General features: G+C 38.1%; 2 protein-coding genes across 8 annotated transcripts in view; one reads left to right on the forward strand and one right to left on the reverse strand.

Moving 5' to 3' along the window:
* Positions 1–24865, reverse strand: DIPK2A (divergent protein kinase domain 2A). Its single transcript, XM_045503391.1, has 3 exons — positions 23619–24865; positions 8387–8690; positions 1–2837 (listed from the first exon to the last, which is right to left on the reverse strand). The coding sequence occupies exons 1-3, from the start codon at positions 24273–24275 to the stop codon at positions 2506–2508; spliced, it is 1293 nt and encodes a 430-aa protein (XP_045359347.1). The 5' UTR covers positions 24276–24865; the 3' UTR covers positions 1–2505.
* Positions 24866–24918: 53 nt separating this feature from the next.
* The window catches only part of SLC9A9 (solute carrier family 9 member A9), a 694304-nt gene continuing 692296 nt past the window's right edge, over positions 24919–26926 (forward strand). For 4 of the 7 annotated variants that reach the window (XM_045503385.1, XM_045503383.1, XM_045503382.1 and 1 more), the window contains exon 1: positions 24963–25215. The gene's annotated coding sequence lies outside the window, so the exon portion shown is untranslated. Of the gene's footprint in view, positions 25216–25240; positions 25415–26926 lie in introns of those variants that run through there. The other 3 variants (XM_045503384.1, XM_045503386.1, XM_045503389.1) reach the window with 2 other exon arrangements.

Here is a 26926-nt window from a genome sequence, read left to right on the forward strand (position 1 = left end):
TGTGATTCTTAAAGTATTCTTTATTAAGATCATTAAAAGTTGTAGAAACAACTTTATTATTATAAAGGCACAGGGAGACAGTTCTGATAAAATATTCAAATTAAACAGTAACTTACAGTACAAAAGACAATTTTAATGCACATACAAACCTCAAATGTCTGATTCAAAAATATTTTACTGTGTCTATTAATGGGCAATGATTAAAAATATAAATTGCTGCTGTATAATAAATATCTGATAGTGAACATCTTGATAGCAAAGTGAACAAAATATTTATTGCTTTTCACATACATATTTTTCCCTGTAATTTAAAATTCCTAATTCTTTTACTATCTTCTCAATCTTTCCACATAATCTCATGGGGGAAATGGTAGTTGTAACAACTACCTCCAGTAGCAATCACTGCTGGCAGTGTTTTCTCACTTCCTGTTCTGCAATCACGATCACTTTTCCAAAGTAACATGAACGTTTGCTAAGCCACATGAAGACAACCCTCTGTGACTGGCATTCTAAAGTTTGTAATGAACACTTATCAAATATAAAAGGTGCTGTTTTGAAAATGTGTACTTTATTTGAAGTTCTGAGTAAGTGGAGAATGTTTGACAAATCATTTTACCTACTCCCCTCAAAAGTTTCCTGAAGTTGTAAGAAGTCAGCTTAGTAAAATTTCTAGCACTTAAATGTTTCTTTGAGGGCCAGTTGATACCTGTAATATATAGATGTATAAAAATTAACATAATGCAATCTATTTTATAATGGAGAGACCTTACCCTTCTCCCAGTTTTTATACTGAGATTAACATTATTGATTTCATCATGCTTTTTTGTAGCAACCCAGTTATAGATGGTACAAGCAGAATTTCTATCACAACAGTAAAATAACATGAATGCACCATCTTATCTCAATGCTATTTCAACTTAAATATCTACATTAAAGTATTTGATAATCATTGTAAAGTTACTTAACCATATGTCATGTTCAGTGTGTAGCAGCTAGTAATGTGCCTGGCACAGAGTTGATGGTCAATAAATAGTTGCCGAATGAATGAAAAAGAAAAGAAAAACTTGGCTTTGGTTGTGCACATTTTAATCACTTTCTGATTTAGAATAAGGTCAGTCTAGAACTAAATACTACTGCACACTACACCAAACTTTGCTGTAAGCTAAAGCAATAATTCTAAACAAATAAACAAAAAAAGGATCACCTAGGTCAGTGATAGTCAATTTACATATTGTAACTTTTTAGAATAGCCCACAAATTTCACACATTAATTTTTTATCCACATACTTAAATTTGATTAACAATGGGGTAATGGAGACCAAGTTGGGAAGACTGGCTAAACTATGCTTTTCAATAAAAATTACTAGTCCATCATTAAATAATGGTATAATGCCCAATTAAACTAAGATGATGACTACCATGTTAATGTCTGCAAAACTACCAATGAATATAAGGTAGGATATCTTTAAGTCACATATGCTTGGAAGCAGTAGCTTAACTTTTGAACATAAAAGAATAACCAGGGAGATCTGAATGTAACAGTGACAGAGTTCTATTATTGAAAGTGTGATAAGAAGTAGTAGTAGGTGACCAATTTTAAAATCTAACCATGATACTAGATCTAACATTTCTTTGGCATATGCATTACTATCTTGGACTAGTTAGCACTTAAAAAATACTGTGTTGTTTTTTCCCTCAATCAAAATTAACGTTAAGGTGAAGATTGCTAGCATACTCTTCTTAAAGCCTTTTAAAGGACAAGATGACATTTTGCAACATATGCCAAACTTCATGTTTAGTGTACACTTATAGGCATAGAGGGATGTAACTGTTAAATAATCTTAAATGATTTCATGCAATGGTGAAACCACAGAATGTGCAGAGAAAAGTATTTACACAATAAAATATTCAGCTCTGAAAAAACAGTAAACTTGGGAATCTTGCCCTAACAGTAAATGTGTACCGCATAGCACTGAACAAAAACTAGTTCAAATTTAAATAAACAACTAGAGTAACCTGAATGTGTAAAATTTAATAAAAAACATAAAAATGGGGGTGGGGAACACCTACACATCAGAAGGAAAAAGCGGCCTATAAAACAGGCCAATCTAACTTGACATTCAAAGTAAATGCAAGAGATTCACAAAATCATGATAGTAATGCAAACTAAGTCAAATACCAAGTACCCTTTGATACACAAGCCAAAGTAACTATCAGACTCATTTCCAATAGCTTCACGATATTCATTAATCCACTCAGGCATTCAGGGGAGCGAAGCAGTCAATGATAGCTCAAGTCTCCAAAGTGTAAGAACAAACTTATTTGCAGAAGCGTCATGTAATTTTTGAAGTAATGTCTTATTTTGATGTTAACATAAGATCTATCGGTGCAACTTTATCATCTTCTGAATGTATTACTTCCAAATTTCATTTTGCCATTATAGTTTTTGGTGGTTTAGTTTCAGCCAGTGCTATTTAAATGGAAAAAAGGAAAGTTCAGCATAGACTACCTCACATTGTTACTTAATTGTGCTAGATATTCACGCAGCTCTTTTGCAGCTTGGAATCTGCCATAGCGTTTCTTTGGGTTGGCACACTCATCCAGCAAGGCCTCTAGTCGGCCATCTTTGGCAATTTCACTTGGTGGATCATGAAGGAGTCCTCCAGAAGTGCCACGCCAGGTGGCATGTCTGGATAAGAGGTTCTGACAAACAGCATAATAATTGTGGTCCACAGTCGCACGAGCACAAAGAATTTCTTTCGAAAATGATAAGCAAGCCTCCTTATCACAGTCATCAAATTTGCTTTCATACCATACATCCCAATTTTCAGGTTTATCTGTGAAAGGGGGAAAAGCAGAAAAATACATTTTAAAAATGTTTTCATTGCTTCCCAAAATACACTTCACTAATTACCACAGTAGTATTTCTTGCTCCAATTGTATTATAATTTTAAACATTTAAATATATTAACTTATATAGAAACATTTATCAGGAGTTAGCCAACGTCAGGCCGAAAGATCAGATAAGGCCCCCTACTACTTAAAGAGTTTAGTCTGGATAGAAACTTTCCACCATACAGAGGAAGTACCATACAGAGAAGTAGGACACAATGCTACAACAGTACACAGGAAGCAGTACTCCTGCCTGGGGCTACAGAAGGTTGCAGGGAGAATATCTGATTTAGGTCTTAAAACAAAAGGCTAAGTCTGAAAAGAAATGAGGGAAAACAGTAGTGTAGGCTCAGTATAGTATGTGCAAAGGCAAGGACTTAAGGGATTGTTCCAGCTGATTCAGGAGATAAGTAGTTCACTGAGGCTAGAATGTGAGACAGCTCCTGGAGAGAAAGTATAGAAGAGCCTAGAGAAATAGGTTGAAACTTGGGTGGTCATGAACATGATTTCTTTTACAGGAAGGTAACTCTGTGGGCTCGCGAGTGGCTCAGTGGGTTCAGCATCGGACTCTTGATTTCTGCTCAGGTCATGATCTCACAATTCGTGAGTTTGAGCCTGGCATCGGGCTCTGCACTGACAGTATGGAGACTGTTTCAGATTCTCTCTCTCTCTCTCTCTCTCTCAAAATAAATACACTTAAAAGAAAAAGAAAAGGTGACTCTAGAATGAAGACGGGAGGGATTAAGATGATGAGAGCAACTAATAGTCCAGATAAAAAAGCCACATTGTAGAAACGTAGGAGACAAAAATTAACAGGTAAGTTTAAGTTGAAGGTTCTAAATGGATGACAAGGTCAACAGTATTTACATAACACGGTTAACATTTCATACGGAGAGAATAAATATAAAGTACCTATGAGGTATTCAGGTAGGCATATCATATGTGCGATTAGAAATTGACTTGAAACTTAGTACTTTAACTTTTTAATGTTTATTTTTGAGAGAGAGAGAGAGAGAGAGAGAGAGAGTGCATGCACGAGCCGGGGAGGGGCAGAAGAGAGGGAGACACAGAATCTGAACCAGGTTCCAGGCTCTGAGCTGTCAGCACAGAGGCCGACTCAGGGCCCGACCTCACAAACCATGAGATCTGAGCCGAAGTCAGACACTCAGCCGACTGAGCCACCTAGGTGCCCCGAAACTTAGTACTTTGAAGTCAGAGGTACAGTACACATATTTAGAATGCATCAACATAAGAATGCTTGATGGAGCCAAGAGAAGAACTGAATTACATTGGAAAGTGTGTTGAAAGCAAAGAAAGAAACAAAGGGCAGAACCTTTGGGACTTAAGGGATTGGTAGAGGAGAAATTAGTGAAAAAAATTCATTCAGCAAATCATTATTTGAGTGCCTACTCTATGGCAGGCAAGGGTATATACTGGCAAACAAAGTAATAGATGGTTCCTGCCTTCACTGGCTTACAATCAAGTATGTGAAATGGTCATTAAATAAATATTATCATAAACAGTGGAAAATGCTATGAAGGAAACAAACATTTTTAACAGTAGAAAGGTTTTAGAAAGAAACAACCCTCCCTACCATTAGATACGGTGGTCAAGTATAACATTTAAGCTAAGCTTCAAAGGACAAGTAGCTACCTATTTATGGGAAAGAGGTGAGGTGAGGCATTTTAGGCAGAGGTCACTGCATTATGGGAAAGCCCAGAAGTAAAAGGTTCATTCAAGAAACCAAAAGGCCACTGTAGCTGAAGCATCAAAGGCAGTAGACAGAGGGATATTAAAAGTGATGCAGATTGGGCCCTGGTAAGAAGTTTGATTTTATTTTTTCTTTAGGTCTCTTTTAACATTTCTTTTGTACACAGAGAATATAACTCAATCTTTCACTTGAAACGTTTACAAATACGTTACAAAATTTAAATAAAACATTGGTTCACCTTAAGCGCTTACATTATTTTGTAAATTGAAGTATAATTAACATACATTGTTTTATTAGTTTCAGGTACAAAACATATTGACTCTTCTATATATTATCCAAAGCTCACTATGATATGTGGTCACCAACTGTCACCATGTTATTACAATATTATTGACTATATTCCTTATGCTATACTTTTCTTTTTTTTTTTTTAAATTTTTTTTTTTTTTTTTCAACGTTTATTTTTTTTGGGACAGAGAGAAACAGAGCATGAACGGGGGAGGGGCAGAGACAGAGGGAGACACAGAATCGGAAACAGGCTCCAGGCTCTGAGCCATCAGCCCAGAGCCCGACGCGGGGCTCGAACTCACAGACCGCAAGATCGTGACCTGGCTGAAGTCGGATGCTTAACCGACTGCGCCACCCAGGCGCCCCTATGCTATACTTTTCATCCTTGTGACTTATAACTGGAAGTTTGTATTTCTTAATCCTCTTTATCAATTCTGCCCCTATCCCCTCTGACAACCATCAGTTTGTTCCCTGTATTTAAGAGTCTGGTTTTATTTTATTTTTTACATTCCACATGTGAAATCATGGTATTTGTCTCTTTCTTCCTGAATTATTTCATTTAGCATAATGCCTTCCAAGTCCATCTTGCAAATGATAAGATCTCATCCTTTTTTATGGTTAATATTCCCTTATACACACACACACACACACACACACACACACACAACACTTCCTCTTTATCCATTCACCTTAAGTTGCTTCCATATCTTGGCTATTGTAAATAATGCTACCATAAACATAGGGGTGCATACATCTTTTCAAATTGATGTTTTTGTTTTCTTTGGAAAATACCCAGTAGTGAAATTACTGGATCATATGGTGTTTCTATTTTTAACTTTCTAAGGAACCTCCATATTGTCTTCCACAATGGTTGCACTAATTTACATTTCCACCAATAGTCTGTGATGGTTTCCTTTTCTCCACATCCTCACCAACACTTGTTACTTCTTCTCTTTTTGTTACTAGGTATTCTGACTGGTGTGAGGTGATATCTCATTGTAGTTCTGATTTGCAATTCCCTTATGATCAGTGATGTTGAGCATCTTTTCAGATGTCTGTTGGCCATCTGTATGTCTTCTCTGGAAAAATGTCTATTCAGGTCTTCTGCTTATTTTTTAATAGGATTGTTTTTTTGGTGTTGATATTTAAGTAGGAGTTTGAATTTTACCTAAAGAACAATGGGAAGTCATTAAAAATATTGAGCGAGGGAGTGATAAGATCAGCTTTATGTTTTAAGAAAGAAACCATGTGAGTAGAAGGAAACCAAAGGACGGAAGAATTGCAGGAAGTTGTTACTTATCAGTCACTTCACGAATTTGGCAATTAGGTGGTTGCTAATGGTAATACAGGATTTTAAGTCAGGTTCTAATGGATGGAGGCATGAATGGAGGCTGAGGGAGTCGAAACAGGAAGAGTCAACAATGTATTTAAAAACAGGTGAAAAATGCAGGGCCTTGGAAAAGTCTTAGACATATTTGTTTATGGGGAGGGAAGAGAAATTGGATTTTAAGGAAGGAGTGGGAAGCTGAAGATAAATTGCGCAACAAGTTCTCAGAGAAGGATCTACTCTGAAACAGAGAAATTAATGTGTATGGTTTTTACTAGTTTAGATAATAAAGGAAAGGACACTGGGGGAGTTGCCACAGCGAAACCTCAGTGTCCTTGTGAAAGAAAAAATAAAGATCATTTCCCAGAAAGAGGTCAGAAAAGAAGGTAAATAAATAAATATGACATTTTGTAAAGTAGATATTTAAACAGCTTTCCTGGGTGGCTCAGTCAGTTAAGTATCCAATTTCAGTTCAGGTCATGATCTTAGGGTTCGTGAGTTCAACCCCTGCGTTGGGCTCTGTGCTGACAGCTCAGAGCCTGGAGCCTGCTTCGGATTCTGTGTCTCCCTCTCTCTGACCCTCCCCTGCTCGTGCTCTCTCTCTCTCAACAATAAACGTTAAAAAAAAAAAAAAAAAAAATTAAACAGCCCTTCAATGAGACATTTCAAAAGTGGCCAGAGCTAAAGTAGCACTGGAACAATGCTCACTATATGAATACACTTGTGTAATTGCATTTATCCAAGCTTAGGAATTAGTTGGTATAAAACTGTGACATGTATTCCAAGAATGTCTGGATAAAAAAATTACAAGAAATTATTTTTACAAACACTGAAATGAAAATTTTGAAAGTTGAGGTAAGTTGCACAACTTTGTGAATATACTAAAAGCCACAGAACCGTACACTTTATTTTTCAATTTAATGTTTATTTTTGAGAGAGAGATGGAGTGTGAGCCAGGGAGGGGCAGAGGGAAGAAGACACAGAATCTGAAGCAGGCTCCAGTCTCTGAGCTGTCAGCACAGAGCCTGAAGCTGGGCTTGAACTCAAACCAGAGATCGTGACCTGAGCCAAAGTCAGATGCTTAACCGACTGAGCCACCCAGGCACCCCTGAACTATACATTTAAAAAAGAAAAGCATGATGGAATCCGATGCGACACTCACAAATGCAGGAAGAAGTAAGTGGGGAATAAAGCACTCTAGCAGGCTGTCTACTCCCTGTGGGAGGATCTACATAGCAAGTCAAGAAATAATCAGAAAACAGTTCGGTGAGTATAGAATCAGAACAAGGTACTGGGAAAAACCAAGTATTTAACAGGATCAAGAGAAGATCGTGCAAAACCTAAGTGTCAAACTAATAAATTTTTGTTAATTTCCTGCATTTCCCAGATGCCATACATTTTTGGTCTGAGTTCATCAAAAAATCCTCATAAGACAGGAGAAGAGGGGATTAAAAATATAAGACATTCACCATAGAGCAACAATCTTTCAATTTCTTTTACTAAGTAGATTACAGAGTTACAGGCTTTGTCTCTGACACTTTAAAATTCCTGTGGCATTTAATTTTCAAAACACTTCAGACAGTCTGCCCACCTATCCTATGAAAAGCTCACAAATAAATGGAGAGGAAACTTTTGGGTAAGATGTAATAATGTCAAACCGAAGTTAGGGATCTGTAGTGCTAGAAATCATCTAACGGTTAAACAAAAAAACAAAACAAAAAAAAAAAAAATCACCGTTGGAACCCCACAGAACAATGGAACACAGAACATCACTGTAAGAGATCCCACAGGAAAATAAGACCTCCATGTTTACTCTGGTAGTCTGTCACTATATAAAAACTTAATTCTGCATTACACTCCTAAACCACAAACTGTAGCAGACTACATGAAAAATACACACACACACACACACACACACACACACACACACACACACACAGTATACCTGGACATTTGAACTCAAAGGATATTTTACTAAATATGGAGAAACTGACTAAAAGTACAAGTATAATAAACTAGTATGTGTTTACTGACACTGGTCAAAAAAAACAAAGAGGCAAGGCTGCCATCTAAGAAGGAAACTAAAGGTTTGTTTCATATAAATGTAAACTTTATTTTATCATAGAAAAAATCTGTACAAAAAGCAAATCTAAAATTTATATACTTACTTTGTCTAATTAACCTTTTGTCGGCAACCAAAACATTTTCAGCATCCACAATGATTACCTTCCCATCTCTAGGACCAACTGCAAAATTGTCAAAGCTGACGTCCAGGAGGTAGAGTGCAAATTCAAAGTCATTGTTTGTAAGCTGCTCAGCTATTTCCATCAATTGCCAAGCGAGGTCAACTCGTTTCTCCCATGGTGCATTAAAGTAACTCCACAGTTCTTCTCCAACGTAATTTACAGCCACCATTCTTCCACAAGCTCCAAGATATTTTGCAAATGGCCAACCTTCATCAGATGGAAAACTCTACAAAAGAATTATCTTCATATTACAAAAGATCCTGATGAAGATATCCTAGGTCTACCCCACCTCCCCTGATCCTCTTAGCAGAGACTGTTACTAGGCATGCACTTGATATTTCTTATTATATTCAGGAGTCGAAGAGAAATAAAGTTGATTTCTTTTCTAATTCATAACATTACCATGGACCTAAAATCTTTTTAAATAGGTAACTTTACATTATAAAGCTAAAACAGAGTTAAGTCTTGCTTATCAAAATTTCAGAACCAAACTGATCAACAAAACATAAGCCACCTTCCTTATTACCAAATCTAGAAGTATTTACATTTTCCATTATCTTTCTAATTTGTTTAAGTACATTCAACCATCCTTTCCTTTGAATGAACAGCACTACAGGCCTATTAGCCAGCAAGTATTTACCAGGCAGCACACACTGTGCTGTACTGGCAAGAAGAGTGAATGAACTAAACAGAGTCTTTAAAATAAAAATTTTAGAGGAGAAGACAGATAGCAAGCAAGTAATTTTGAGTATAATAAATGTCAGTTATTAAGAAGTAGTGTAGGTCCTAAGGGAGCATTTAATAGAGGCTATACCTAGTCCACAAGCAGGCAGGGGTAGAATTTAGCAAGGGATTCACAGAAATGTCTCTTACCCCAAGATTGGTAAAAAGCAGTCTGATATCCTATTGATGCAAGCTGCACTCCAGGTACCTTTGGTCCCAAGTCAGTTGTTTCCCTTCCTACTCCCACTGTATTTTCTGTTCACCTTTAGCTCAACTTCAAAATTACTTATTATCTTAAACTTCGCAAGGTTTTCTAGGTTTTGTAATCACTGGGAAAATTAACTGGCTAAAACAAAAGTCTTCCATATTGATGAACAAGTCACTTTCAACTCAAATGTCAGGCTTTATCTAAGATACTGTCCAGTGCTAAAATGCCCAACTACAAAAATGAGCATTGTAGTGCAAAAGGATGGGAAGTAATGTTTTAAACAACTCCTTGGAAGATAACATGACTAGAGGAAGTTATGTTATGTGCCATTCCTTCAGCCTAGCATCTTTCCTTGAATTGGGGGAAAAATTGTAAGAAGGTATTTACACAAACACTGCAGGGGAAACAAAGGAAAACACTGGAGAATATAAATACAGCTTACTTCTATTGCTAAAAATTGAACAATCTATGTACATTTAAAGAGCTGGAGATGAGGCCTTTCTTCTTGGACCCCTTATAAAAATAATATTAACTTAATTCTAAACTTTCATAAAAGTGAAAAAATTCAATAATATCCGTAACATTAAAATGTTTGTCAACTTAAAAGCAAGAGGTTCTTAGAACTAAACTTCATCCATAATTACCTTTTTTCATTTGTGATTTCTTTCAACTGTAACTATTAATGAACAGTAACTGTACTTGTTCTTTGTGTATGTAACTTTAAGTTTTAGTATCTGCAGTTTTGTGATAAAACACTAATTATGTAAATTAAAGATATGATAGTATGAATCTTTACATATAGTAAATGAATTGATTCAATTTTATAAATTTTTTTTTTTTCAACGTTTATTTATTTTTTGGGACAGAGAGAGAGCATGAACGGGGGAGGGGCAGAGAGAGAGGGAGACACAGAATCGGAAACAGGCTCCAGGCTCTGAGCCATCAGCCCAGAGCCTGACGCGGGGCTCGAACTCACGGACCGCGAGATCGTGACCTGGCTGAAGTCGGACACTTAACCGACTGCGCCACCCAGGCGCCCCAATTGATTCAATTTTAATTCAGATCCAACATCTACTCTGATTCTTTAGCAATTAGAGGGAAGCACCCTTCTCCTCTTGTATCTGAGAATTTTTTATTTCTTATGGATACTGGGAAAAGTGACAGACTGCTCATGTCCAAAGTGAACTGCTAAATCCAGTTTGCTAACCATGTGTTATTTTCAACTTTTTCTTCTCAATTTCAAAATACCTCCATGACCCTGAAAATTTACACAAATGATTACAAAAGATTTAACTGTTTCCCAGAAGTATTCATGTACAAAGTACCTGACATTAACAAAAAAAAAAGGAAAGCACTAAAAATTGGTAAATGGGAGATTATATACTTTTGTCCTGCAAAAAGTAAAACAAAAAAATTCCCTCATACACTATTGGTATATTATTCACATGCCATACTGTAAAACAGATACAAACATATCTTTGTGAAAATAAAATGGTCTTTGACAACAGGAGAAAAGGGAACCCTGCCAACATCTGCACATGTACAAATGCCTCCTTGTTTTTGGAGACTTTCCAACTGGCAAACGACAGTTAAATATACACTTCATTACCCAAGGCCCTCATAGAAGAGGATAAAATATATGAACAAATGTCACAGTGAGCAATTTTATATTCATACAATGATTTTTGACAATGTTAACTAAAATCCTGTTATGCCTCATTTTAAGAAGTGCACTACAATTCTTTCACATAGCTTGCTATCTAATCTTTTGGAAGAACTTTAATAAATTAATTCACGCTACTAGTTCAGATGACATTTTTTCATTGTATAATCAAAATAGTCAGATTTCATTAATGAGAAAAGAATTCTATTGAACACACTACAGTACAAAGAAAATGCTCAAAGGAAGCCGAAATATAATTTTTATTTAAAACAATTCTCGCTTAGCATCCAATTTCCATGGTCAGAGTTTGAGAGACAAAATTTTAAGATGTTACAGAGTGGACTTGGACTTGTTAAATATATCAAGCAATGAGAAACACAAGTTCTTACTCTCTGATTCCCAAACTCCCACAGGGCAAAAACAAACAAACAAACAAACAAACAAACAAACAAACAAACACAAACACACACACACAGCAGCTAGAATAAGAAGTTTATTGCTGAGGTCCACAGGTTTTATTTTAAAACAAACCTTAAAATCAGATTTTCAAATTGCCTAGAACAACAGACACATAGTTTAAAGTAACCTGACATAAAGTGTGTGTATTTTAATAAGTTATTTACAATTGAAAAAATATGTACAAATACTTTTCATTTGAAGGAAGGAGTCTTTAAACTTGGAATGATTTAAATTCTAACTGGACTGGAGGCACTCCAATTAATTGTTTATGGTTTTTTATCATGTCTTAACCTACATCAAAGTGTAATATGTAAAGTCTTTAAAACTAAATATTAGTTCAAAAATGTACAAAGTTACAAAATAGTTATAAAACTATGTATTTCCATTACTGTATTTTTTTTTAAATTAAGTTGGTGAGAACCCAAGAAAACTTCTAGGAGTATTATTAGCAATGTAGAAATCAAAAATGGATATTCAAGTATTAAGATACACATGACTGATGAGATTTAAATAAATATTAAATGCCGTCACTGTTAATTTATAAAATATAAAGTATTTTGAGTATGAAACCTAAGATAAATCTCTCTCTCTCTCTCTGTCTCTCTCTCTCTGGTAACAGAAAACTGCAAGTTACCTCTTGGATACCTGATAAAACCCAAATACTACTAATAACAATATTACATGCATTGACAGTAGCTTAAAGCCAAAGTTACAGAAATAAGTAAACAAAACCACTGGTGACATTATATGTACATATTTGATATTAAAGATCAGAAAATGTAGATATCTTATGCTCTTTATGGTATATAACATTTTATAAAATTTGTATACTTAAAAGACAATATAATATACAAGTAGAATAATGGAATTGAAATCATAAGAGTAGCTTTAAGGTCCACCTTCACTCTGCATCTCACTAACAGTGACTGTGGCAAAGCCAAAACTTCTTAGAGCTTTAGCCTATTCCTCTGTAAAACTGGAATAATATTTGTACCACCACATATATTCATCAAGGCAATCCAAGGACCAAAATAAAAATAGTATAAAATATACTTTGCAGATTTAATATTACTTTATAAAGAAATGCTTACCAAAACATTTTATTTTTCCTATTTATTTTATACTTCCTAAATAAATCTGCTAAATAAGAAGTCCAGATATTCATCAAGAGTTACCCTTATTTTCATATCACTTACTGAAAGGCATCTAGGAATAATGAACATCTTCCAAATACAGTCAAGAACTACCAAACTAGAAAAGCATTGTTACTGTCCTCTAGTAGTTTCTAATTTACAATGAAATATATTAATTAGTCACCAAACTTTAAGTAATGAAAAATGTGTAGGGCATCTAAAAAAACACCAAAAATACAAAAAAAAAATTAAAACTTGGTAACATATATACACATAAACTCAACACTGTAATTCACTTTTCATTTACAATAGTTAAGTACCACAGAATAAATTCTAAGTGCTGAGGTAATCCATCACCTATTTATTGATCAAAATCAACCATCATGATAGTTTATATGATTTATAAAGAAGATGTGAAATCTAAGAATTCTAGAGTTGGAATGTATGTGAGTTGTAAATCTAGTTTAATCGTATTAGCACAGTTTAAATGATTTGCCCAAAGGCACACAGATAAAAGGCTGATACAACCCCTCAATCCAATATCCTCCTGTTTCAGAAGTTTCCAAATTTTGGAAAGGTAACAGTGCATATATTACATACACCTATTATGCAGAGTCTGGGACACATTATGCTGAGAAAATAACGTAAGCTTATACATTCTAAGTGGGATAAATTACATAAATTATCTCATGTGCTTTCATATATATGTTTTTAATTTGACAAAACCTTTGTCAAGTTTTTAAACTGGAATTGCAGGTAAGGGACTGTAGGTTAACTCACATTCCACTGACTACTCAAGCAGCTGGAGTAAAAGAGAGTTAGGAGATTCAGTGTGGAATGAAGAGAATATAAATTTTGTATTAAAAAATTCTAGATCTAGCCTAACACCATCATGAAACGCTAAGTAAACAGTTGTAAATAAAACATAGTCCCTATTCGCAGGAAGCTTTTTCAGCCAGAGTTGGGAGGATGGTTGTTAAATACACATAAATTATAAACTACACAATTTGTTACAAATCACAAAGTAAGAGTAGCTGAGAAAGAGTAGAGACCTATTTCAGACTGTGTGGTAAAGAAAGGGCAGCCTCTCTAAGGAAGTGCTACTTACTATGAAATCTAAGAATGAAAATAGTATTAGGTAGACTGGGGAGGGGGCAGTCAGAAAGTTCGAGGCACACAGTACAGACAGAAACCATCTTCTCAGAACTGAAAAAAAGGCCAAATCACCTTCAGAAAAATAAATGAGGAGGAAATGGCTTCAGGTAATAGTCTGGCGAGGAAGGAAGGGATCAAATTATGTTGGGACTTACACAATAAAACACAAACTCCTCAACATGGTCTATATGCTTTGGAAAACAACAACAACAACAACAAACAAAAAAGGCTTAACATTCAGAAACATTGTACATACTGGAATTAAATATCCTGTGACATGTTATTCTTAACAACAACAAAAAGTTTTTACAATTAAACAAAAAAACACAAGTTTTTACAATTATCACAATACCCTTTAACAACCACTGTCCTACCAGATTACTAAGGTCATTTTATACTGTCAGAACAGTTATTTTAAAAACACATACAATATACAAATAAAACAGATTAAAATAAAGTTAACTCTAGCACTTGTGATCTATAATCTTTTTCTTTCTCCTTACATGACCAAAAGTAGGGTTTGCATACTAAATTTAAAAGACTATACTTCCTTTAATACAGGAAATAAATTATTTTAATGACATTCACTAACTCACAACATTCCATTAAAAGGAATGTAACTTTGAAGTTTACCTAAAGAGGAGATGTATTACAAGATTCACTTTGTAAAGAAGAGAATCCCTAGTACAAAGAAACTGACTTGAAAAAAAATCTATTACCAAAACATACAATCTAAAATCTATAGGTTTTCTACAGGACTGACATTTCGGCACACACACAAATTTAAACTTGGGAATGCTTATAGAAAATGAATGTTACCAAAAGAATAGATTCAATTTGTTTCGAATTATTTTTAAAAGCCCAAATCTGAACAAAATCCCACTGTAGTAATGCATGTTATAACAGCTGTTCACAGAGATTAGTCAACTGTACTGGTGACAGACTAATGTGTTCACAGTTCTGTGAACTGTCTGGAGGGGGAACATAGTAAAATTACTGGGATAATTTAATGGTTACCTAATTTTTGCTAAAACTTCTCTGAGACTTTAGCTTCTTAATTTTATACTGCCAAATAGTGGCCAAACTCCATTGTAAATAGTATAGAATCTTAATAATCTCAAGATTTTCAAGTTAAGAATATGTTCTATTTACTTCATTAAGTAACTTTTCCTTAAGTTTTTATTTACTAATTTTGAGAGAGAGAAAGAGAGCATGTGGTGGGGAGAGGGGCAGAGTGAGAGGAAGAGAGAGGACCCTAAGCAGGCTCCATGATCTCAGCACAGAGTCTAATGCAGGGATCAAACCCATGAACCATGAGATCATTAACTACCTGAGTCGAAATCAACAGTCGGATGCTTTACTGACTGAACCACCCAAGCACCCCTAAATTTTCTGAATGCCATCTTCTACCCACCTCAAATTCCAACAATATTAAGCAATGCCTTTAAAATACCAAAGTTATGTTATTTCACTGAATATCATGTTAACAGCTATTTCCAAAATTGGAAACTAATGTCAAAATGCATCAACAAAAAATTTGTATAAGTTTAATAGAAATTAATAGTCTAAGATGAATAAATGCACTCTCCTTACCAAAACAAAACAAAACAAAAAAACAAACCCACTTGGCCACATATTTTAAATATGCGTAAATTTACTAGTTTCAACTGATGTTTTCTTAACTACTGTCACAATCAGAAAGTGTGATTCACATTTCTAAGTTGAAATACGTATCTATAAACATCATACTCAAACACTGACTTCTAATAAGACAAAATTTCCAAGAAAGAAAAAGAATATAATAAGCTTCTTTTGGACCCACTAACCTAAGAATGCTACCTTGCTTTCTTCAGTCAAGACTTGATTTCTTTAAACAGTCTGCCAAGTAGAACAGTAAGTAGTAACTTACTTCCCTGGTTCCTTAAAAATGTAAGCAGAATTAACATCACCCTTCCAAAAAAGCCTCAAATATCCTCTGGTTGCAAAGTATCTGTTAGACCTAATGCCTGGTTTTAGATTTGTGTTTCTGTTGTTGCCTTAAACTCAATAAAGAAAACAAAACTCTTGGTTCCCCTACCCCAAAGCCTGGGGTTCCTCATCATCATAAAGAATTACTCTCTAGTTAGTTGCTCAGACCAAAATCCCAGGAGATAGACTTTATTTTTCTGTTCCATCACACCTTACCCATCAGGAAGTCATTTGAGCTACTTCTCCAAAATATATCGGTTCTGTCATTTTTATAACCTTCATCGCAACCATCTTAACCCAAACCACCATGCTCTCCCCCAAACTTGTGCAAAAGCTTTTCAGATTTCTCTTACCCCATACAACCCATTCTCCACAAACCAAGCCCTACTCAAAACACTTCTATTGTTTCACATTGCTCTGAAATAAAATCCTAAACTCATTTAGCAAGGTTACAAGGCTGTATAGGATAAGATCCCTGTCTCCCTCTATGATCTTCTATTCTACCATGCTTTCCTACTCCCATGCTCTTTACTCCTCTGGATTTGCAGTATCTCTTGTTCAAAAACACTGCCCTCAGATCTCTGCACCACTGGCTTTATCTCCCATTATTCACACCTCAGCTAACCTGTCATTTTTCCTGACCACCCAATTTAGAATATTCTATCCCCAATCCAATTCTCCATCACAAGAGTCTGCTTTATTTTTGTAGTACGTAAAATCTGAAATTACCTTGTTTTTTGTTTGCTGTCTACACCTAGCGCCCCAGAACACAAAGGCTACACAAACCGTGACCTGGCCTGCCATCTTCACTGTACCCTAAGTGTATATAGATCAGTTCCTGGAACTACTGAGCAATGCCACAGAATTCCTGCCAGATCTTTTCACCTCATAGTTAAAACTCCAAGTGTGAATGAGAAAGGAAAAATATGGAGACCCTGAGGCAACATACCTACCTCAGATAATAGATCTTTTTTTTTTTTTTAAATCTGTTTTAATGTTTATTTTTGAGAGAGACAGAGCACAAGCTGGGGAGGAGCAGGGAAAGAGGGAGACACAATACAAAGGCTGCAGGCTCTGAGCTGTCAGCACAGAGCCCTATACAGGGCTCTAACTCATGAACCCGAAGATCATGACCTGAGCCAAAGTCAGATGCTTAACTGACTGAGCCACCCAGGCGCCCCCATGATGATAGATGGATCTTTTAAGATTCTGTCTCAGAGTCTAAGAAATTAGACCAGACCTAACCTTTATTTCTAAAATTATCATTTAGTTTCTGTACTACTTAGAATTATTAACCTGTAATAACTTACAGAGAACAAGTGAACTTTTGCTTTATATTACTGAATCTTTATCTAAACCCTATTTCTTACAACAGTCTTTCTGTTTCATCGGGGACAAATCCCTAACCTTCCTTTTAATTACTACTCAAAAAAAACCTATAGCCTAAAGCTGCTACAGAGGTATTTAAGATGTGTATATATGCAAATAAGGTAACATTTTGAAGGTTTGTCAAAGGAAGAGTAAAATGTGTATTTCTAAGATATCAACATAACGTACTAAAGAACTTTTCAACTACTACACCTATCTAAAAATGAAATGAGTTGATTTGCAAAGTAGTAACATATTGTAAAAAACTTTACAATTAAAGACATTTTGTGTATTTTACTGAATAGTTCCATCTCCTTTAATCTTTAAAACAATCTTGTTAGATAACTGTTATAATTCCTATTTTTTTGATTAAAACACCGAGGCTCTAAAACTTTAAGTGACCATTCAATAGCTTTGAGGTAGTAGAGAATGCTATCACAATACTGCCCCTACCACTCCTCTCATCCCCCCTGACCCCATTCACAGGCTAAATCCCATTTATCCTTTAGAACTCAATTCTTCTGTGAAATTTTTCCTGGTATCCACTCCTATAAAGACACGTTAAGATGTCCCTCCCTAAACGAGTCATTTGACAGAGTGCAGGCACCTTTTTTTTTTTTTTTTGGTAGGGCTTATAATGCTATAGTGATTGTAATATTCATTTATATACATACCTCCTACATAGTAAGTTACCTGCTGCCTAGACAGATCCTTTGAATCCAGGTATCTTATAACTATTTACCAAATGAACAAATAAAATCCAGTTCTACAAGTCCAAAGAGCTTCCAGGCATTTCATAGATAACTCCCTATCAAGAATCAATTTTAGTAAGGACATACAAATTGGATAAGAGATTTGATTACATAATTTCAAACCCTTCAGGGTCTATGACTGGGATGTGTAACCATCCACATCTTACAGCAGTAATTTACAATTATTTACTAACGTTCATTATAAGTGCAGGGAAAATGCAGGGCTTATATTCTAAGGTAGTGGTAGTTTTATACATAATGAATGGGAAGTTAAGAAAGAAAAAATGTCAGCATTCTGTGAAGTTAGCAGTAATGACTGCAACACAGGAAGTAGGCCAGAGACCATAAACCAGAAAAACAAAATAAAAACCAGTCTGATGATCCGCTGAGAAACTGACTACCCATGCCTAGAAAGCAGACCCCAAAAAGTAAGCTTATCTATTCCCTAACATGTGAGGAGTATGTGCTGATCCATGTGGTGGAAATATGAAGGGAAATAGTTGGAAGATCAGACAAAAGAACAGAAAGGACCTCAGAATTAATAATGGTGAGAAGATATGAATAAATTCAGAAAATAGGCCAGTGGAGCAAAATTATTTTGCTCCACTGATCTGGAAGTGGTGCTTTCCTAAGAGTGACTGCCTGTTTCTATGGGCTTTCCAAAATAAAAGTCTCTTTTTGGATGAGAGGTAGACAGAATTATTTTATTATTTCAGTTTTTTCATCAAGTGTTGATGCAACCTCTGAGAAAAAAAAAAGCAGAAAAACAACAAAACCTCTAGATTTAAGGTTATGAATTAGATAAAAAAGTGCTCTATTTAGAACTACCTAGTCAGAAACATCTCTGAACACTAAATCTGGGAATGCAGTTACCACAATTGTATCTGGTGGGAGAGAAGTAGGTGGCTCCCTAAGCTATTACTTGGCAAAGAAACTCCCGAGACAGTCTGGAACATCCTTTCAAAACTTTGCTACTGCCCCACAAGACACTAGGCTACATTTAGCTCCGTATTTTTTCCCTTTAAAGGCAATCTTTGTTTTTGTTCATTTTGTTTGAAACTGATTGTGGCTGTGTAAAAATTGGAGAGGAAGGCAAGCTTGAAACAGGGTTCTCCAACCTGGTCTTCTCATACCCTCTTACCAGGAAGGGACCAAGCACCAAAACCCCCAATCCTCTTTTAGAAGTTTAAAATTACCAGTTAAAGTCAAGCTTAGAAAAGAAGTAGAAAAAGAATAATTTTTCAAATCAAGAGTGTGAGACTCACAGTTATTGAGGCTAAAAAGGAAAAGGACCTACTCCAATAGCCTCATTTTGTAGGTAAGCGAGTCCCATAAAGAAGTTTATCAATTTGTCCAAAGTAAGACAGTTGGTTAAATGACCATAATCTTTTGTTTACTTCAAAAACTGTATATTAGGCAGTACACATTAAAAACAGTTTTCCTTTAAGAAGGATTTGTTAAGGACAAAATAACATTCACTCAAAGTTTTCTGTAAAAATTCATCCTGTAATATAGGAATGGACTAAATTAATATAAATAAGTAATGGCTTATAGTCTAATAACTACCTTTAAAGTGATCCATATTCCAACCAAACTTCAAACCAACTGGTCAAATACACTAGATACAGTTACTTTTACCTTATTTAATGTCTAATATTTATTGAGTGCTTACTAGGCATGTGGCACTATATAATGTGTTTCGCATGTATTATGTCATGTACAAGAATTGAAATAAAAGTTAAAAACCCACACTGTAAGTGATAGTTACATACTGTAAAAATTAAGGAACTCCTATTAAACCCATGATGCAGGAAATTCAGGAAAAAGTTCTACAAATGTAGTGAAACAAATTTCCATTTCCTTCATACTACACAAACATGAGCTTTCTTTATTTCTGTAAGTAAGACTATCATCACTATCTCTAGGTCAAGTCAGATATACAGTTTGGGCTTCAGGAAATCCAGACAGCATTTTTCTTTAACAAACACACAGCTTCTATAAACTCAAGAATAGGGAACTACAAATATTGGTAGAAAATTTACCAAGAAAATAACAGAAAACATCTTGCCATCTTGCCAAACACTTTTAACATCTTGATTTTCCAATATTCCAAGAATGCTATTAACAATATAGAATAAACTGGGGTGCCTGGGCGGCCGACTTCAGCTCAGGTCATGATCTCACAGCTTGAAGGCTCGTGGGTTCCAGCCCCGCGTCGGGCTCTGTGCTGACAGCTCAGACCCTAGAGCCTGGAGCCTGCTTCTCATTCTGTGTCTCCCTCTCTCTCTGCCCCTCCCCTGCTCATGCTCTCTTTCTCTCTCAAAAATAAATAAACATTAAAAAAAATTAATAAAAAATATAGAATAAATAATTCCCTCTCTCCATTTTTTTTCCACTCTCCATTTTTCCTCTCTCCATTTTTTTCTGTGAAAAGAAAAAGTATCAGAGTAGAAGATAAAGGTTCTAGCATTTTGTTACTTGATGTTCATAAAATTTTTTTAGAAGATGATAATCCTATGGCTGAAAACCTTCCTTTGAACTAGATAAGCTGCTGTAAAGGCTAGTAAAGCTATCCAACAATAAGAAGGGAGTTGTACTTTCATACTATTTCATACTGGGAAGGCTGTGTTAAAAATCTATATAGCCTTACATACATAAGGTATGAGTGTAATAAATCATACAGACTTTTAATACCTTTCATGTCTTCTTTCAAGGCATAATAGAAAATTCAATTTGTTGTTTCTTAACATCAGAAGAGGCGATTTTTAATGGGCTAAATTTACATACATGTTTTGGTTCAAATATTTATTTTGGAAGCATGTTTACCACACTGGAACTTTTGTTAAGAGCAGTTTGATGAAGTCAGTTCAAAATACTTGTTTTTCTCCAAAGTAGTTTTTGGACAATATAAGAAAAATCTAATTTGTGACCAACTGTCCAAAAATTCAATAAGTAGCTCCCTCTCCTGGAAAAAAAAAAAAAAAAAAAAAAAAAATGTGAGCTCCTCTTCATGCTGTAAAATACATGCTTGGATCTTTAAAAATATTTTTTTAAAATACATGAACCAAAAAGTACATCTATACAGCCAAATTTTCTATCATTATTAATACCACATACTATCATAAATGCCTATTAAGTTTTATAGAAACTATATAAATACTAAAATTGTACTTGTTTGTCTAGTTAACAGAAAGTAATTAAACATCATTGACTTGACTTAGTATGTAACAATCTTTGTACCTAATCACAGAATTTTAAGACTCCTTTCACTGTAGTGGTTTTATACCATTATTAAACCTTAATTACATTGTTCATACTTCTTAACTCACTATTTTTTTCCAAAAGAGGAAAGGGTTCTATAAAGAAAGTAGCAGCTCTTGGAAAATTTCTTATTTAAAAATAAATCTTATTCAACTTGCTTGTCATCGTGTTAAAAAAAAAAAACAAACCAATATGAATGACTGGTATTAAAGACCTCAAATTTATATTTCTCATATCACTCAATAGTTAGAGAGCTAGGTTGCCTGAATTTAAAATGCAAATACAAAAGTCAAAATTAACAATGTTGATAAGTACATGTCCTCACATACTAAAAACAAACTCTTATCCCATAACCTATCTCTCACCCACCCACCAGATCAGAGCAATTGTGTCACTAAGTTTAAATTACAAGAACACAACTGACTTTTTTAAAGTTGTTTATCGCTAAAGATGAAAACAGAGAAAGAGTTAAGTTTGAGGGAAGAGTTAATCAGAAAACAAGATACAAGCACACTTGGCTATCTCAACTATAAAGTAAACTGAAAATGTCAAGACAACTTCAAAATTCAAAAAATATAAAAGCTTCTCATATAAAGCAGACTTACCATAGTGCAAAATGAATGCCAAGATATTTTTATAAAGCAGTGAATAATGTTATTAAAACATTAGTCCTAGTATTTGTTGATTCTAATTCATCAATACTCATAATTACCTGATAAAAATCTTTCAACAGGCACCATTACAAGTGAGAAAATGTGTACTAAGATAGCTCCTTACTAAATCTTGACAGACTATCTGCAAATACACTGCTGAAGCTTTCTACAAGGACCAACATTCCTAATATAAACATCTCCTTCCTAATATAAACACCTATTTCTCAAAGAAAAAAGATAAATGAAAAAAAAGTTTCAAATCAAATGTATATAAATGAGGACTTAAGCTTCACAGGCTGACTGCTTTTATTGAAATTATTTGGTAAAATAATTTCTTGCAGGGAAGTTTACCCTCTAAATTTTATATACCATTCATTGTTAAAGAGAGCAGTGTTTAATATACAATCTGTACTTTCTATGTGACTCGTTGCATACATCCTATGACAGCTTAAAATTTACAAACACTCACACTAAAGTCTTGAGGCAAAGTATTTACTTCGTGTTAAAATTACTTGGCTGAACTAATTAAACGAAGCTGGTTTCTCTTAGCTAAGTTGGGTGATGGAAAACTTGAGAAAAGAAATATAAATGAATACCATATATTCCTATTCACGCGCTTCAGATTAAAAAAAAAAAGAAAACCAAGAATCCTGTACAACCACACCCCCCACTAGTGACATTCTCAGCAGAACAGAAAGAGAATGAAGCATAACAAAGTTACTTGTGATTAATTTTAAGTTATCCTCCCCACCCTGTATTTGATAAACAGCAAAACAGGCATGGAAAAGGAGCAAGGTAACTTTCCTGCAATTACAGGAGGGATCACAATCCCACATTAGTCACCACTATCCAAGGACACCGCACTGAAGCTGGGTGGGAATGTGTAGAAACTCAGGAACTACTCCAACGGTCAACAGTTTTTCGGGTTTTGTTTTCTCTTTTTGCGGTCACCAGTAAGAAGATGCCAACCTACTCGCCCCTAAAATGTACGTTTGTTTTCAAAATAAAGTCGCGTGAGAGCCAGTAATTCAACTAGACCAGGGGTGAGAATCTCCTTCCCCTGTTTCTCACCCTGGCCTAACATGTCATCTTCTTCCTGCAGTCAAATTACTACATGAATACGGCAGGTCACAGAAAACAGGATGAAAATGTCGGTCTTGGCCTCAAACCCTCCCAGTCCAAGTCCAAAGATGCCTTACTTTCTCCCCTTCCTAGTCCCACTCAAAGCACGATTTATGGATTAACCTCATCCCTGACCGCAGTCTCCATTCCCCAGCTTTTCCTCAAATTAGCTGCCACATAAATGAGTTAAAGAATAAAACAAAGACTTTGGGGGCGAAGTTAGACCAGCCACAAAGAGTACTGAAGGGGAGAGCAAACGCGGTACAGAAACACTTGAGAAGAACTAAGAAAGATCCAAGGGCTCATGAACAGACTGCGCCGTGGAAGCGCAAACCCCGGCTGATAAAAGCAGAAAGGCTGGGAGAAGAGCCCAAGGAAACTCACAAGAGAGACATTTTGGGAACGTACAAGACGCGCTCCCTCTGGTGTTTAAAGGATCCGCAGTCAAATCCAAGATGCGCTCGAGTCTAGGTGCCAAGAGCAGACTCTCCACCAGCCAGGTCACCCTCCTCAATCCGACCCAGTGCCCAAGGGTCCCCCAGGGCCGCCCCTTCCCACGCAGGCAGGCTGGCCCAGCCGGGCCGGGTCCAAACTGGGCAACGAGCGCGGGTGTAGCCACTTCTCCGACTCCAGTTCGCCCGCGCGGCCCTTCCCGGCAGGACGCCCCCCCTCCCGGGCTCCGCGCCTACCTGTAGCACCAGCGGCTCGGGGTTGAAGGCCAGGGTCAGCAGCAGTTGCATACGCTCCGAGTCCTTGAGGTTGCGCAGCAGGAAGCTGCCCGAGTCCTTGGTCTCCGCGTAGCGGCGCACCAGGCGATCGAGCAGGCGCTGCGAGGGGCAGTGCACCAGGTCGGACCAGCCCTCCACCGCCTCCGGCGTGAGCAGCCGCACGTCGCCGTTGAGGCGCGCGAACTCGGTGCGGGGCATAGCCTGGAGCAGGTCGCAGCGGGGTCGGCCGGTGGCCCGTTTGCAGATGCTCTGGTCGAGCTGCGCCAGCTCGCGCTGCGAGCCGAGGCGCTTGAGCACCACTCGGCGGCGGCCGCCCTCGCGGGGCTCGCCGTACTGCGCGAAGTAGACGTTCTTCACGTTGAGGAAGTCCAGCAGGCGCAAGCGGCCCCACGCCTCGAACACCACCTGTCCGTTGAGGAAGCGGCGGCACCAGCTCGTGCCGAAGCACGCCGGGCACTTATTGAGCTGCAGGAAGCGCCGGTCGGCCAGCTCGTTGCGCTGCCAGGAGGCGAGCAGCGACGGCGAGTGCAGCACCATCAGCACCAACAGGCTGCCCAGCGCCGCCAGCTTCAGCGAGCGGGACAGGCGGCCCAGCTTCGGGGGCACCAGGCGCCACATCCCGCCCGCCGCCCGTCCACACGCACCCGGAGGGCGAGGGCACCCCGTGGGCGCCCCCGCCGCGCCGAAACCCGAAGAGCGACCGGCTGGGGCACCGGGCGAGAGAAGGAGCGAGGTCGCGGGCTGGGGCAGGAGGCGGAGTAGGTGTGTAAGAGAGAAAGACGGGGAGCGGGAAGGAGCCGACCAAAGCAGGCTGCGACTTCTTCCAGTCACTAGACTCCACAACTCTCGAGCTCCCTCCTCCGAGCTCCCCGCCCTCCGACTCCGGCGGCGCCTCCTTCACGCCAACCAAGTTATAGAGGAGCGGGAGGGGGAGGGAGCGCGGGGACCCGACGGCCGCGCGTCCGCGCGCGCGCACGCGCACCGTTCGCTCGGGGGCGCGAGAGCTGCGGCGGCGGCCGCCTGTGGGGCGAGCGGGGTCTCTGAGGAGAGGGAAGGAGGGACTCACGGAAGGGGAAGAGAAGCTGGAATGTCTCACAGCGAAAAGTAGCAACAGTGTAGGAAGGTGGGAAGGATGAGGTGCCCGCGCGTCCCTGACGCCTCACGCCCCGATTCGTACGCGCCGGCTCTCCAGAGAGGGAGAGGGGGCCAGGGGGCGGGGCTGGTGGGGCGGAGCGAGCGCGTCGCGCGCCGCCCGGAAAGCGTAAGCGCGAGCCCGCGGGGGTGGCTTTGGGGGCCGGCTCCTTGGGGGCGGAGCTCGAGCTTTTGGAGGAGGGATAGCTGGTGAGATCTGGTGGTAAAATGACTTTTAGTTAACGGTTAACCTCTTGTGATTGTTGAGTTTTACTGAGGCCTCTCTTTTGCCATCATGGAAACGGTCCTGTAAGAGGGGCCAGAAGAAAAAACGAATTGCAGAATTGCCACCCCCTCACTCACCGGACTGCTCACGCCAGGCGGAGGCAGAGGGGGCGGGGCAACGTGCTCCTCGCCTCTGACAAGGGTGGGTAGCGCGCCTGGGGGCGGGGCGAGACAAGGCACGCCTGGCGGGAGATCGAGTCTCTTAAGGCCAGCGCGCTCTAGGTCGGGGGCGGGCCTGCGGTGAAAACGTGGGAAAGGCGTGAGTTGTTGGCTGACGGTTTGGGGACCGCGTCTTTGGCGTCTGTTATTATCTGCGGAGGCATCTTAAATTTCCTCAGCGGGTACGGAAAAAACGAAGTTAAACAAAGTGTGATGGAGGGGGAACCGACGCGGCCTGGTGTCGCCGGGAGTTCTGCCCTAACTACTGCGAAGAATCGGGGATGAGCAGTTGGCATGTTTGCCTTGCTGCCCGCCTGTTTTCACAGCCCGGCCCTAAAGCCGTTTTTTCCGGCTCAGAGAAGTGAATTTCCCGGCGCCGTCCGTGAGGAGCGGGCTGGTGCTTCAGGCCCACCCATCCCCCCGGCTCCGCCCCGCCGCGTCCCCGGGCCCGGGCCTGCCCAGCGGTCTACGACGCGTTGCTGTGGCGGTAGCCATGGGGACTCGGGGCTGTCTGGCGCTCCACACAGGCGCTTTGGCTCAGATTCACGCCACGACTGCAAAACTAACTCGGAAATGCTGAACTATAGCGCCTTGTTTTGGTATAAGTTTTAGGGGACCCGGGCTCTTTAGCAGTAGCTGAAAATACATAACCGTTTTTAGCTTAAGCGCTCGAATAGTTAACAAGGGGAGTAGTTCTGAGAAAAAGGTGGCTCCTGATACGGTATTAAAAATCTGAGGCGTTACTGAATTCACTTCAGGGATTGAACAATGATTTTTAGAAGACACTGGTAACTGGCATGTATAGATAAACTCTACAAGGGCTTAATAAGAAACCTCTGTTCTGGATTATCAAATTTACTTCACTGTATCGTCCTCAACAGTTACTTGATTGCAAAAAAAGAAGCCATCCTCTTGCAAAGTACTGTTGAGTTTAATGTATTGTCCTTCCTGATACAAGAATTCAATATTCAACATAGAAGGGATTTTTAAATGATACTACCTTGAATACAGACAACTTGGAAGATTTAGTCTTCAGAGCCTTGTATAAAATGACTAAGAAATTTGGCTTCTACAGCTAAAGACTTTCTGCCACCTCTGGCAGTAATTTTATTTAATTTGCCTTCAAGCATCCCAGAACTCCATACAATGTGAAGTTATGAGCAAAATCTCAAATGAGGATTTCCTAAGAAAAGCATTTGGTGTGATTAGTCTGGAGATGTCAACTCTGCTGCTGCTACTGCCACTGCTGAATTGTAAACTAGGCAAGTCATTTACTAAACTAAAAATTTCCTATCCCTAATATCTTTCTTACCTGTCCTGGAGATGTGTTTGATTAATACCAGATAATTTATGTGAAAATTCTTTAAAACAAAAACACTCCATACATTTTTATGTTTATAGCTAGAATGAATCCGTTAGCATCCTCGACAGTAAACTGATTAAGCTGAGAGAATTGGACCATACTTAGAGACTAGTTAGGTGACTAGTAACAGGATTTAAGAATTGCTTCTATGTGTGGACAAGATCTTGGGAGTTCTTAAACTATTCTCAGCCTCCAAATCCTTGGATTTCTCTAGGCATCATTTGAAGAGTGGAAATACAAAAGATTACCAGCCTACACAAATTGAATGTAAAAATACTTGCTTTGTCTCTAAATATTTTACATTTGTGTAAAAGCCTTGATACCTTCAGTT

This window comes from Leopardus geoffroyi, chromosome C2 (assembly GCF_018350155.1).
Source record: "Leopardus geoffroyi isolate Oge1 chromosome C2, O.geoffroyi_Oge1_pat1.0, whole genome shotgun sequence".
In the NCBI taxonomy this organism is placed as follows: Eukaryota; Metazoa; Chordata; class Mammalia; order Carnivora; family Felidae; genus Leopardus; species Leopardus geoffroyi.

Bases quoted from the DNA above. Each gene is read 5' to 3' on its own strand.
- DIPK2A (XM_045503391.1), bottom strand. From the start codon at position 24,275: ATGTGGCGCCTGGTGCCCCCGAAGCTGGGCCGCCTGTCCCGCTCGCTG. The intron at 8,691-23,618 runs GTAGGCGCGGAG...ATTCTTTTGTAG, and splicing joins CCGAGCCGCTGGTGCTACAG to AGTTTTCCATCTGATGAAGG. The intron at 2,838-8,386 runs GTAAGTATATAA...CCCCTTTCACAG, and splicing joins CAAAAGGTTAATTAGACAAA to ATAAACCTGAAAATTGGGAT.